At 39.0% G+C, this 13,545-nt stretch overlaps 1 protein-coding gene across 4 annotated transcripts in view; it reads left to right on the top strand.

Moving 5' to 3' along the window:
- The window catches only part of Kcnip4 (potassium voltage-gated channel interacting protein 4), a 1,069,170-nt gene that overhangs the window by 1,050,690 nt on the left and 4,935 nt on the right, over positions 1–13,545 (top strand). For all 4 annotated transcript variants that reach the window (XM_006976097.4, XM_006976100.4, XM_006976099.4 and 1 more), the window contains 3 exons: positions 10,066–10,173; positions 12,346–12,450; positions 13,059–13,121. In XM_006976097.4, coding sequence (XP_006976159.1) covers positions 10,066–10,173; positions 12,346–12,450; positions 13,059–13,121 — 276 coding nt within the window. The remainder of the gene's footprint in view (positions 1–10,065; positions 10,174–12,345; positions 12,451–13,058; positions 13,122–13,545) is intronic.

Raw genomic sequence — 13,545 nt, 5'->3', positions numbered from 1 at the left:
TTTTATTACTAGAAACAATTTGTGTATCGGAAACATGATATTCTGCTATCGGTGTCTCATAGAAGTTTACGTTCAATTTTGCATGTACATTAACCTATTCTCAACTATGTGGGATAATACATAGCAATGCTTTTATGATGTTTATATAAAACACCAGTAATTATAATTAGGGCTCATTTTAATTTGGGAGGTTAGCTGTGACAGTTATATGTGATATGCATATAGGCATAATGCCTTTACTTTTACTATAAACTATTAATTCCATGCATGTCAATAAATACTGAATGAAAATCAAATTTTAAAGTGAGAAACTATAGTTATATTTCTAAACGAATTAGCTACCTGGAAGGTATCTAGAAGATAGAAATGGCTTGGGAGGGAACACACTTTTAATAGCAACAACCAACAGCAACAGATTATTATGATGTTGAGATAAATGGAAAATGGAAGATTGATAGTATTTGCTTAAAGGTGAACGACAGAATTAACAAGTCAGAAGGGACATGGTTTTGATGATGACTGGATCCAACCTCCTTCTTGCTGCCAAGTAGCTGTGGAACCCTAGATTTAGTATTTAAACCCTCTAGGCCTTAGTATTCATATCACTACAACCCCAGCAGTGACGCAAATTCACAGGTTAGCATACAAATGGAAAAATTATAATAGGAGTAGTGGGTTTGGTTCTGAGCCTGCCACCAAATAAATGCTCAATATTTATTAGATTTTTAGCTATAGCATTTATGACTTTAGGCGTTTTCTAATAGAGATAATTAATTCTGGCATTTATCATCACATTACAATAGATGACACAGTAATCTAGAATAGTTAAACATATTCAGACAATGACCTAGATAACTACCCTGTGACATTATGACAGATTTTTATCTCATTAAAATAACATTTACTGAAGTAAGTGTTTGCTTAAATGTTAGTAACAATAGCTACTCAATGATAAAATAAATCCATGCTTATTTAGCTTTCATTATTTTAGGCATTATATTGAGTTAATCACATAACATTAATTTCTGTAACCCTTCTGTGTACTATGGTTATCTCCTTTTAGCAAATGAGCAAGGGGAGTCACAAAGTTACATATCTTGCCATGGTGATGGAGGTAGAATGTATAACACTCAAGATTCAAACTCAGGCTGCCTGGCCTCAAACAGTGGTTGGCACACATATAGTTCTCCAATTTCATATACATCTTGCACCTGAAATCCCCAAAGCTGGCTGATTTTGTCTTTAAAGAGACTTTATACTTTAGAATTATAACAACATAAATGAATAGATAACTGATAGATAATGTCTATACATACAGTGCATGAATAGTATTAATGTCTCTAACAAAGTCTACAGTAAACTATAATCAAATGTGATATATATATATATATCCAACAAAATATGATAAAAGCCACAGCAGCTGTTGGCAATTGCTCTCCATGTACTCAGTGAGCACATGCTTGGGCTGTTCCCAGACTCCCCTGTACTGAGGTGGGGTTTAACTGAGGTTTTATAAACAGGGAGTGGTGGGAATAATTTTCTATCCAATCTCCTCTGTGGAGATTGCAACATCAAGTATTTCAGAAGACCTTTCAGCATATAGAAGGTACCTAGATTCTTGATGAACCAGAGACCCCTTTGCTTTATTTCATGGTGTATAAGTTATAAATTATCCCTTATTTTGCAATCACTGATAAAGCTTTCAGTATCTTTTGATTAAGGTAATAGATGGTGATAATATGTAGATAGGTAGCTAGATGGTAGATAGACAGAGGATATATAGGAGACAGATGATGACTGATAGATAAATAAATTGATAGATCATAGGTAAGAGATAGATAGATGATAGATATGTTGGTAGATAGATAGACAGACAGACAGATATAGATACAGATAGATAGGGAGAAAAAGAGAGAGAGAGAGAGAGAGAGAGAGAGAGAGAGAGAGAGAGAAGCATGTTAGTTTAGTTCAAGCTTTGGCACTAGGATTCCCCAAAATAAATTTATAGCACTAACTTTCAGCATGTCTCCCACCTTCCCAATATGTATTCTTTAGTTCATAATTTTTAAATTAATCAAACAGAAAATGAAAGATTTGTGCACTTCACTATATATTAGAGACAAAAGCCATGATGTATGAAAGAAAGGCTGACTTGTTTAGTCATTTGGATAATTGAGAGGGAATCAGAAGTGAATGTTATTCATCTGCAGCACAGTCTCTAAAACCTGGGGTCTTAATGAGCAGCCAGCAAACTGTCCTGTAAAGTATCAAATATTTTTGATTTTGCAAATCAGGTAGCCCATTACAGTCCATTCTACCAAACACAATCACTACCAGGTAATTCACATTGCTGAGAATTTCCAAAATTGCTCATGTTATTGAAGCTGAGTTGAAATGTTCTTTCTGTCAGAATAATTCTGAAACACATACAATTGCTACTACAGGTAATTGATGAGTTAGAGCTGAAAGGAAATGCTATTTGTAGACAACTCAGTTCCCATGGAAAATGATATGATCGGCACCCCCTGGAGGTAGGCAGTCGAGGCATTACCCCAAACTAATAGCTCTGTTATTCACAGTGTTGACAAAAAATATTTTCATACAAATATCAGTTAAGTTTATGGAAAAACTTTCTAAATGTGCCATTTTGCTAAATGGCATAGCTATTTTCTTTGAAATGTCAGGAGGGAGTTATTTTAGGCAATGTTTTTTATTGCTATAGAATTCCATTTTTATCAAATGTATTAATCTTTCTGTTTCATTCACACACACACACACATACACACACACACACACAATTTCTTCTTGGTACAGAATTCTATTATTGTTGCTTTCTAATCATTCCAGGGGCCTCTGCTCTCACCAAAGGCATCCCTAGATATTGGTCAGCTTCATTCATTCGTTTTACAAATACCCCTCAAGCACACTATGTGCCAAGCACCCTTCGGCATGCTAGAGGCAGCAGTGAACAAAATAGGAAAAATTGCTTGCCATGCTGTAAGTTGTGCCCCCCAAGCTTGTGACTAAACTCTGTAGACTCCCACCTCTTTTCAGTGTGAGGCTTCCTCACCTGGGCCTCGTGCAAACATTCTGTGGATTCCCCAGGACTGGGGTCCTGCTTCATGTAGTTCAGCTTTTCCTGTCATCCCATAACTTCAACTTCCTCCTTTACTAACATCAGAGGTCCAGCACCTCCTGGCCCGGATGCTCTCCCTCCACTTCCCGTCACCTCCAAGTGCATGTCCTGTGACTTCCTGACGGCAAAGGCCTTCATAGTCACTGAAATTTTGGAAACAAAAGAGCATAACAGGACAAGAGAAATATACATACAATGACCATCTGTTCCCATGGACTGGTGACTAATCTCTTCTTTTTAACTCCTTCTATAATAACTGTTTAATATTAGCTGTGTTTTGCACTTACATACGAATGCAGATAGCACATGTGACATGCAGTTTCCTCTGTTGTATCATAGTTTAATCCAGTATGCTTGCTCCAGTTCATGAATTAATATGGGTATATTATCATTAACTAAATTCCATGCTATATTCATATTTCTTCGGGCTTTACTGGATGTCGTTTTTCTGACCCAGTACCTCATTTAAGATGGCATTTCGTTTAGCCCTGCCCACATTTCATTTAGACAGCATGTTGTTGCCTTAGACTCTTGTTAACACTGATAGTTTCGTAGGCTTGCCTTGTTTGTAACCAGCTTGACAGTTTTGAGGAAGTATTGCTCAGGTATTTGGTAGAACGTCCTTCAGTTCAGATTTGTATGATGGCTCGCTCATGATTAAACTGGGGTTATTGGTTTGGGAACTGAAGAGCACAGCAGGAGAGGGATATTTTATCACATAGAATGAGTTCAGACTGTCAAAATGATTTATGACTGTTGATGCTGACCTTGTCTGACTGCCTAAAATGGCATTTGTCAAATTTCCTAGTACAGTGTCTCCCCATTTGCAAAATAATGCTCTTTAGAAAGAAGTCATTGTGCATCAAACACATGTAAGGGCAGCACCGGAGGTAACTTTGTCATTTGGAAGTCTGCGTGGACAATCTGTCCTTCTGGCTCCAGGAAGTAATCAATAAATGCAACACTTACTTGTATCACTATGGGCTCATGGGTATTTATTTTATATCTTGCATTAAAAGCTGCTGTGACCCTACTTAAATGGTTGCTCACCCTGTTCTATTGTAGTCAAGAAGAAATGTTTTGCTTGGCTCTGTTGTCCCTTTGACGTACCTCCATTTAAAGCTGTTGAGACTAAAATGTGTGTCTAATGAGTATAAAAAATTATGTCACACAAAAAATTCTCAGTGCTAGTAAGGTCAAGGGTTATGGTTATAATCTGTTCAGTCTCCATGATTTGAAATCAGTATGTGTGGCTTTCAGCCTGAGATTGTGACCCTGGACATAGAACTATTATTCGAGAGCCCCTTTTAGCTTTTTCTGTCTTCCAATAGCTTTTATATCAGGATACATATACACAAACTGAGTCTGCTGACTTTTTAGAAGTCCATTTTCTAATTTATTCATTCATTCATGTAATGAATTATGAATTCCTGCCAGTCTATGGTAGTGCATGCCTTTAATCTTAGTACTTGTGAGGCAGAGGCAGAAGGATCTCTGTGAATTTGAGGCCAGATTGCTCTACAAAGTGAGTTCCAAGCCAGTCAGAGCTACACAGAGAAACCCTGTCTTAAAAAACAAGAACAAACAAACAAATAAACAAAACTATGAATTCCTGACACCTCTAAATGTTCTGTAATGTCACTTGTAAGAAACTAAAGTGGAATGGAGCCTCTCCTTCACATCACCCCACAATTTTCTCCTACAGAGCCAGCAACGATTGTGAAGCACATGTTTGTAGTTTGATAATCTACATGACCAGAGGCCTCGGCTTCAGTCCAAGCTAAAAGGGAAGCCTGGAATTTGAATCAGATGTCTGGTTCAGCTTCCAACACTGTTGTTTCAAGCTCTGTGCTGTGATTCTGATTCTGTCACATCCCTGAGCACCCATCCATAAAGTAAATACAACAGGACAGTATGCATTCCTCAGGCAACATGAGCAGCTGGTATTATCCAACACAGAGAGCTGCTGACCCAGACAGCCCTCACATTAACAATCTCTAGTCATTATTACACTTAATTTCTGTGTCTTAGGGCCCCTTACCCACCAGTTCCTCTTCCTTATGAAAATAAGACAGAACTGTGAGAAAGAGAGAAAAACGTTTGCTGCAGAATCATTTCTAAAAAGGAAATATTTTAATTAATTTACATATTCAACAATAGGAAGTTCTGAGAGGAGTTGTATTTATATCCATGTCACTGTGCAATGTGCAAACTTCAAATTGAAGCCATGGAGGTACTGAAATTAGAGTTCAGTGACCATAACATGTTAGAAAAATGGTGAGGGGAAAATGGAAGGAGAATATCATCACAATACCTTTAAGTTCTGGTCCATGGTTGTATAAAATTACATTTCCATTAATGTGTGCTTGTATCTCTCTGTGTGGTGGTGGATTGCTATTTGAAACATGATTCTTGGGGGCAGGAGAGATGACTCAGCAGTTAAGAACACTGGTTGCTCTTCCAGAGGACCAGGGATTCAGTTCTCAACACCCATATGGAAGCTCACAACTGTCTGTAACTCCAGTTCCAGGGGATCCAATTCCCACTTCTGGCCTCCAAAGGCCAGTGAATGCAAGTGTTGCCCAGACATACATGCTACAAAACACCATATCATAGAACAAAAAAGAAATCTTTTTAAAAATCTGTTTAAAATGTGATTCTTACTGTGATTCCAAACATTCAGAAGGCATGTGACTACATTATTATATCAAAACAGAAAATTACTCCTTTTTGGTAAATATGATACATTTTTTTCTGAGTCAACCATACAATTACTTCAATGATGTCATGAAGGATTTTTAGTGATGTGGCAAAATACTTGTAATAAATTAAACATACCAAATAATATGTGATGTGGTTAGTAAATATTTAAATGCAACAATGAGATATTGTGCACCATTTTATAGATCATATTTAACATATGCATATGGTATAAAATATATACAATATCTATAATGTATTTAAGATAATATTATGGGCCAGCCTGGGCCACCGAGTGAGCTCCAGGAAAGGCGCAAAGCTACACAGAGAAACCCTGTCTTGAAAAACCAAAAAAAAAAAAAAAAAAAAAGATAATATTATGGATTTTATTATAAATATATGCTCACATATGTGAGAACATATAGAGTGGAAATATTTAGTATTAGTAGATGTTAGACTTATGTGTGCTTAGAGTATATTCCAGTACAGTTTTTATATCATTATGTATTATATTTCTTATTGTATTTATTGTACACATTTATGAATACTGTTTAACATTTATCATATCCTTAAAGGTCACCAGCAAGGTTAAATCAAAGAACTTCTAATTTAATTTAGTGTAGCTATAATCACATTCCAAGGCACTAATTCTTTTAAAAAGATGCTACTCCACCTGGAAGGCCCATACAGGCAGATACTGCCTGGAAGACCTAAGCAGCAAGGCCAGCTATGCTGCCATCCAGTCTCAGACCCAGCACTCCTGAGTAGGTCCAAACCAACATCAACTTCATCATCAAGCTGTGTGAAGGAGCTGGTCCGGCAGAACCAGATATCATTACCGTATAGGGCCACCCCCAGCACTATAGCCCACCCTGCTTGCACTGCTGGGAGACTGAGGGCATGGGTAGTGGTGCTGCCTGGAGGCCACAAGCACAAAGTCCACGATGTGTGGCAGCCTGGAGCTCTCACATAACCTGCCCCCTGATGCCCTGTCTAGTTGCAATATCACTCTGAATCTGGACACCAGCAGGAGAGCCGTGATGAATCTCAGTGATGGTCCAGTATTTACAGTGCTTCATTGAACCAGACCAATGACTGCTTGCAATAAATATTTTCATGTAAACCTATTTGGGCAACAATATACTGTACAACACAATGCAGTTTCCAGTGTCATTTCATCAAAAGAATATGTAATGGAGAGGTGGAAAAGATGGAAGAACAGAGTGGTACATTATGGAGGCCCACAAAGGTTTCCTAGTGAGATCTGAGCTTGCTTCACCCAGCAGGGCTGCATTTAGATGATTTCTTGACCACATGTGTAGTTACCAGGTGATTGGAAAGGGTCTACACTTGGCTGAGATGGGGGAGGTCTTTTGCTCCACCCCTTGGCATTCCTATAAATAGCCCTTAGAAGAGACATGAGGGACTGGTGGCTAAGGATTCAGGTCTTCCCGGGGCTATCCTGTGTTTTTCTGTTTCTCTCCCCTCTATCCTTCTATCTGAATCCGTTATCCCTCACTCCTCAAGAATACCCTGGGGGAAAACATGGGCGCTGGTCTCCCAGCTGGCCTCCCACAGTGCTTGCTCTGTGGAGAGACAGGAGTGAGAAAAAGGCAAGGTCAACGGTGGGCTTGGCGGGGTGGTGTGCAGCAGCCTGGAGCTTGTACACATTCAGCTCATTAACACGCTGCCCAGCAGCATGAACACCCTGGCTCTGAGCAATGACATGATGTCCAAGATGAAGAATGGTTCATATTCCGGATTGGACCTCTTCAAAAGACCTCCTTGGTCCATGCTGCTGCCACAGGCCATGTTAAATTCTGCGGTTCATGTGGATGTCCATCCATGTGGAGGTACATCCACCAGTGTACCATGGTCTGGAGGCCATGACAATGTTGGAGGTCCATGCTTCCACAGAGGCCAGGGGGATGCCCTTAATCTGTGCTACCCCAGGAGGAAATGTTAGTGTTCATGGTCCAGGTTGCTGCAGAATGTCATGTTGGGATCAGTGGTCCTATGGTAGTTGGAGGTTGTGTTGATGTGCCTGGCCATTGTTGTGGAGGTGCAGGGGTGTGACCCATATTGCTGCCTGGTCATGTTAATGTCTGGTGTGTGCTGCTGCCAAGGTCTATGTTGGGCCCTTGCTGCTATTGGGGGCCATGTTGATGTTCATGGTCCATGCTGCCATTGAGGCTATGTTGGGTTTGGTGTTGATGTTGGTAGCCAGTAATACCACTGAAGGCCAGGTGAATGTTCATGATCTGTGCTGCCATCGAGGGCCATGACTGTATCTGTGGTCCATGCAGCAGCCGAAGGTTGTATTGATATCCATGGTCTGAATTGCCACCAGAGACCATGTTAAGGTCCATGGTCAGAGGCCATGGTCTATGGTCTGCGTTCCTGAAGAAGCCAACATTAATATCCGTCATCTGTGTTACTACCAAAGGCAAAGTGAATGTCCATGGTTTATGCTATTGCCTGAAACAATGTGGATATCCATGGGCTGGACTGCAGCTGGGAACCATATTAGTGTCACTGGCCCATGCCCCCAGAGGCCATGTTGATGTCTATAGCATATGCTACCACTGAGGACCATGATGATAGCTATGGTCTGTGCTGTGGCAGAGGGCCATGTTGATGTCTGTGGACCATAGCCACTGTTTAGTGTAAGTCTGTTCATGATGCTTAGAACTTTAAGAGGAAGTTATGCATGAAAGGAGTACTTTCCTTAATAGCATTAGAAATCATAGAACAACTGGTAACAACAGTGTGATCTTTATTGGCTCCCAGGAATGAAAAGGCCAGACATGGCTCTGACTGCACACTAAGGCTGGCCCAGTTTGTTAGCAAGATGCCATCAGCAGCCCTTGGACTTGGCGATTGACTGTTCCTGTCATGCGGGAAAGAACACTTCTAACTTTGTTAGCCTTCCTTACAAGAGTCCAAGAACCTCAGAATCACTCTTAGACCTGGACTAGGTTCAGTGATCTTTCAGCCACAAATCTGATGCTCTTGGCCGGAGGTGACAGGCCATGTCCCATCACTAGAGCCAGGGATAGTCTTGGACTTCTCTATTGCTGCCTGGACAACTAAATAGAAACAAAGCCAAATGGAACATCCCTTTTACTAAGAAGGCAAGGAACAAGAGTCCTCATTTTGGATAAACTGAGGGAAAATTCAGTGCAGAACAGTGTACTAAGCTCTCATTTATATAAAGAAAAGGGGAGTGCATATAAATAAATATATCATGCATAATGACAAAAATTTGTTGGAATAGAAATAGCTAATTTCAGTTTGGGAATGGGGGCACTTTCCACCAGACATCTTACATAAATTTTAATTTGTGAACTGTATGTATGCCAACTGCCCCAAAGGCACCACCAAAGAAAGAAAAACACTATATAAAAACTGGGACAGGAAAACAGCAATAAAATGATGGAATGCAGAAAAGGAGAGGGAATTCAAGTTCACCCAAAGGGCAGCTTTTGGATTTCCCTCATTTTTTCATTTCTATAAAGAGATTATCACTCTTGAGTTTATCACATTGTAATATTGATATTGCTTTACATAAGAACAAATACATGGGAATTTTCTCTGGTTAACCTGGTTCCCTTCCACTGTGATCAAATCCATTGAAATATTACCTGAGAGTTCCACAGAGTACAATTTCATGTCCAGTGCCCTCTCCGGGGACTAGTAAAGGTATCTTAACTCTTTCAATCATCATAAAATCTTTGTGAGGGATATATTGTCCTCATTTTTATAGATATGAAATTAGAGTAATGGGATGCTAGTTTGCATCCAGGCACTGTGGCGCCAGTTTTTTCTACAACTGCCCACATGCCAATTATAGCTCAACTTCTACTTAAAGAGCACAGATTATCTGCTTCTTATGGATAACCTGCATTTCTTACTCATGGATATTAATTTTTCTCTTAAAAATTGTGCGTGTGTGTATGTGTGTGCACGCACACACATGCATACTCTGCTATCTAGGTACTCATGCATAAAGATACAATTTCTAGTATCATGGTTAATTTAACTCAGTTTCTAATTAGATGAAGAATAGGGCATAGTCCATACTTACCAAGAGCCCTGAGGTACTGAAGACTAAAAACACATCAGTAATTTTGGAAACATGTTCAAAATCCAGAGGGTTGTTAATTTTGCTACCATCAATTAAGAGGGAATTTTATCAAATTCTAACTTCTATTTTTATTGCTTTTTAGGATTTCATCAAAGGTCTCTCCATTTTGCTTCGAGGGACAGTACAAGAAAAACTCAACTGGGCATTCAATTTGTATGACATAAACAAAGATGGCTACATCACTAAAGAAGTAAGACATGGCACACTGATTTGGCTATCCTCCCAGACAGTTTTGATTAACTTCTAAATATTAAACAATTTCAATGATTACTTCAAAAACCACATTTTAAGAAATCAAAAATATTTCGTGTGATGTTGGTAGAAATGGGCTACATTCTAATAAAAAATGCAACAGAAAGGGCACATTTATAGTAAATCTCCAAAGAAAACATGAAACATATTATTATATCCCCTTCTTCCTGTTGATAATATGGGGAAAGTGGGGATCCTCAGGAATGGCAGAGGCCTTCTCATGTCAGGGGGACAATAGAATGAGGGGCAAGGTTCCCAAAAAGTCAACAGCCACCAAAGCTATAGCACCCAATGGCTGCCAGGTATTTCTCTTTGTTAGGGGTGGATCAGGACAATGGTAGGCTCAACAAAAACAATTGGAGGTAAGCTAACAATAAAAGACATTCACAAATTAAAATGCTGGTTTATTGATTTAAAACAGCAGGAGAGAAGGCAAGAGATAAGGGATGAGGGAAGATAGTCACCCTTAGTGTAGGATGCTAATAAGACTGAAAGAGCATTCTGCTGTAAGCCTGGGTGCCCCGGCCTGCAGGGCTTCAGTGGGTACTCGACCACCCTAAGGACAGAATGTAGGGACAGGAGACACAAAGGAAATACACCAAGTCAAGGTTCTGATCAAGGTGCAACTTTATTTTTCTCCAGGAGGGTTTATATAGTTCCTGCAGGGTGGGAGGAGCAAGAAGCTGTTATCTGCACAGGCTGGGGTAAGCTAACAGGATGTTTGTATAGGATGTTTACAGGGTGAAAAGGTCAAGGGCTCTGACTCAATGTCCTGTTGCTAGGCAACATGACTATAAGATGATCTAGTTCCCTGTCTTATGGGGGTCTGTATTTTTCCACTAACTAGAGATTCTATCCTTGTCCCTGACACCTGGGCATAGTTCATGGTCTTAAGGCCTGTGTTTCTTTCTGCATTAATATCTTCCCCAGAGTGAAGCTTTGAACAAATAGTCCAATTTGAGAAAAAGTACTCAGGACTAGTGACATGAACATGCCTTATGAGATACACAGATCTGTGTGTGCCATAGGACACAACTCTTGTGTGCCAGTATGCCAGGACACCACTGCTTTATTAATCATTGGTTGTCTCTTGGGCTGAGGATACATGGTGTTAGGTTAGGTGTCATCAATGAGTGCTAAATTTAAGCCTTCATGAATAGATGCACTTTTTGTATATTTGGTATAGCATTTGGTATATTCATTGCCTAGGTACCTCAAGATCACTAAGGAACCTAGAGGGCATTAATAATCCTAGTACTTTCCATATGAACTATTTTTTTTGTTTTCATCAATACTGAGAACTGAATACAGTGCTAATGTTCTATCCCTTTTTGTGTTTAATACAGCTCATCAATTCTGCCTACATCTTACTTATGTCATATACTTACCTATGTTAGAAACATCTTTTAAAGTTTCACTCATTTTTACAAACTGCTTTATCATGTAATCCATACTCTCAAAAGTAAATACAAATAGAACTGTATCCTCTGCTTAATCTAGGATGGGTTTTATGTCAAATAGTAAATGTGAATATTTAAGTAATTAGATATTATTTTTCCTTTTATAAAATTAAAATGACATGGCAAAAAATAGTTTTTACTTTAAAAGCTAAGGAAATGTTAAGGTGCTTCCTAGTCAAATTATTTGAATTCATATTATTGTGTGACTTCTTCAGTTAAAGCCAAAATAAGAAAAAGTGATTTAAAAAAACTCCAAGAACTTTTACTAATTAGTTGTAATTAATAGTTTTAGTTCTAAATGTAAAATATTTCTAATAAGTAGAAATCAATAAAAGTGTACTAGTTCAGGAAAACAAAGTCTATACATGTTTTGAGAATTAAAGCATTAAATCAGACTATTCCTTTCCCAGTCAAGTGGGATACATGGGAATCTACTTCATTTCAAAACTGAAATCTCAGTTGATTGCTACCTTTGGATTCTACTGCTTTTGGGGCTGTTTGTTTGCTTCTGACAAACCAAAAGGCACCTCATAGAGAACTTAAGAAACAAACAAGCAAATGGACCACTGTGAACAGAGTCTCCTAATGCATCTTAGATGGGCTTCGTCACACTTGGTGTGCAGCCTCACATGAATGCCTTTCCATTTCAGGAAATGCTGGACATAATGAAAGCAATATATGACATGATGGGGAAATGCACATATCCTGTCCTCAAGGAAGATGCTCCCCGACAGCATGTGGAGACATTTTTCCAGGTGGGAATGAAAGATGGGAGGGAGGAAGGGAGGGAGAGAGTGAGGGAAGGAAGGAGGGAGGGAAGGATGTCAGTTATGAATAGATTTATTGATACTTGCAAAGCACCTTGATGGAAAAAAGTGGCAAGGAGAATGTTTAATTACAGGGACAGAACAATAGGACACATACTATCTTAATTTCATAATTTGGGCTTTTGAATTTATTATTAAAGACAATTGCCATTCCATAAGAGTCACTGTATCCTGAATAAGCTATTCTCTTATTTCATAAGTGTTGTCATGCAGTTCCTGTTAATAGTAACAAATTCTTGATACTACTCTCCCATTTTATAGATGAAAAACCAAGACTCCACATTTCCATCAACTGTAGGAATCCTGTCATATTTAGAAAACAGTTTAAGTGACTCATGCTTCAGATTATATGGAAAAGGATACAACCTAGGATGATTTGGCCCCACCATTGTAGGATGTCACTAGTTCCTCCTAGCATGGAATTGTCCCACAGAACATATAATGTGCTACATTCTTATCTGTTTCAACCTATTGGGTATGGGGAGGCGATCAAAAGGCAATCCAATATAATGCTTTGTTCTTTTTATTTTCAACAGAAAATGGACAAAAATAAGGATGGTGTTGTTACCATAGATGAGTTCATTGAAAGTTGCCAAAAAGTAAGTAAGGAACAAAACTATCCCTTTTGTTAGCATCAGCTACAGTGAGCACAGCCAATATGAATGGAGCAAAATAGAAATCCAGTGCATAAGCCAAGCATGATAAAGAGACAAACTTCTCACCTGAAAACAAGAAGATTTGCACATCCAATGTGATAGCATGCCTATCCTGAGGCAAAAATTACATGTGTACTCCCTTTGTTTGTGGGAAACTTCAGAGATTACTCATTACTGATAAACAAAAACATAGATGCTTGGTGGGTAGTGGTGGCGGTGCACTTATTTAATCCCAGCACTCAGGAGGCAGAGCTGGAAGATCTCTAAGAGTTCAAGGCCAGCCTGGTCTACAGCATGAGTTCAAGCACAGCCAAGGCTACATAGAGAAACCCTGTCTAGAAAAACAATAAACAAAAAGCAAAATCAA

This window comes from Peromyscus maniculatus, chromosome 10 (assembly GCF_049852395.1).
Source record: "Peromyscus maniculatus bairdii isolate BWxNUB_F1_BW_parent chromosome 10, HU_Pman_BW_mat_3.1, whole genome shotgun sequence".
In the NCBI taxonomy this organism is placed as follows: domain Eukaryota; kingdom Metazoa; phylum Chordata; class Mammalia; order Rodentia; family Cricetidae; genus Peromyscus; species Peromyscus maniculatus.
This window is presented reverse-complemented; position numbering and strand designations above follow the sequence as displayed.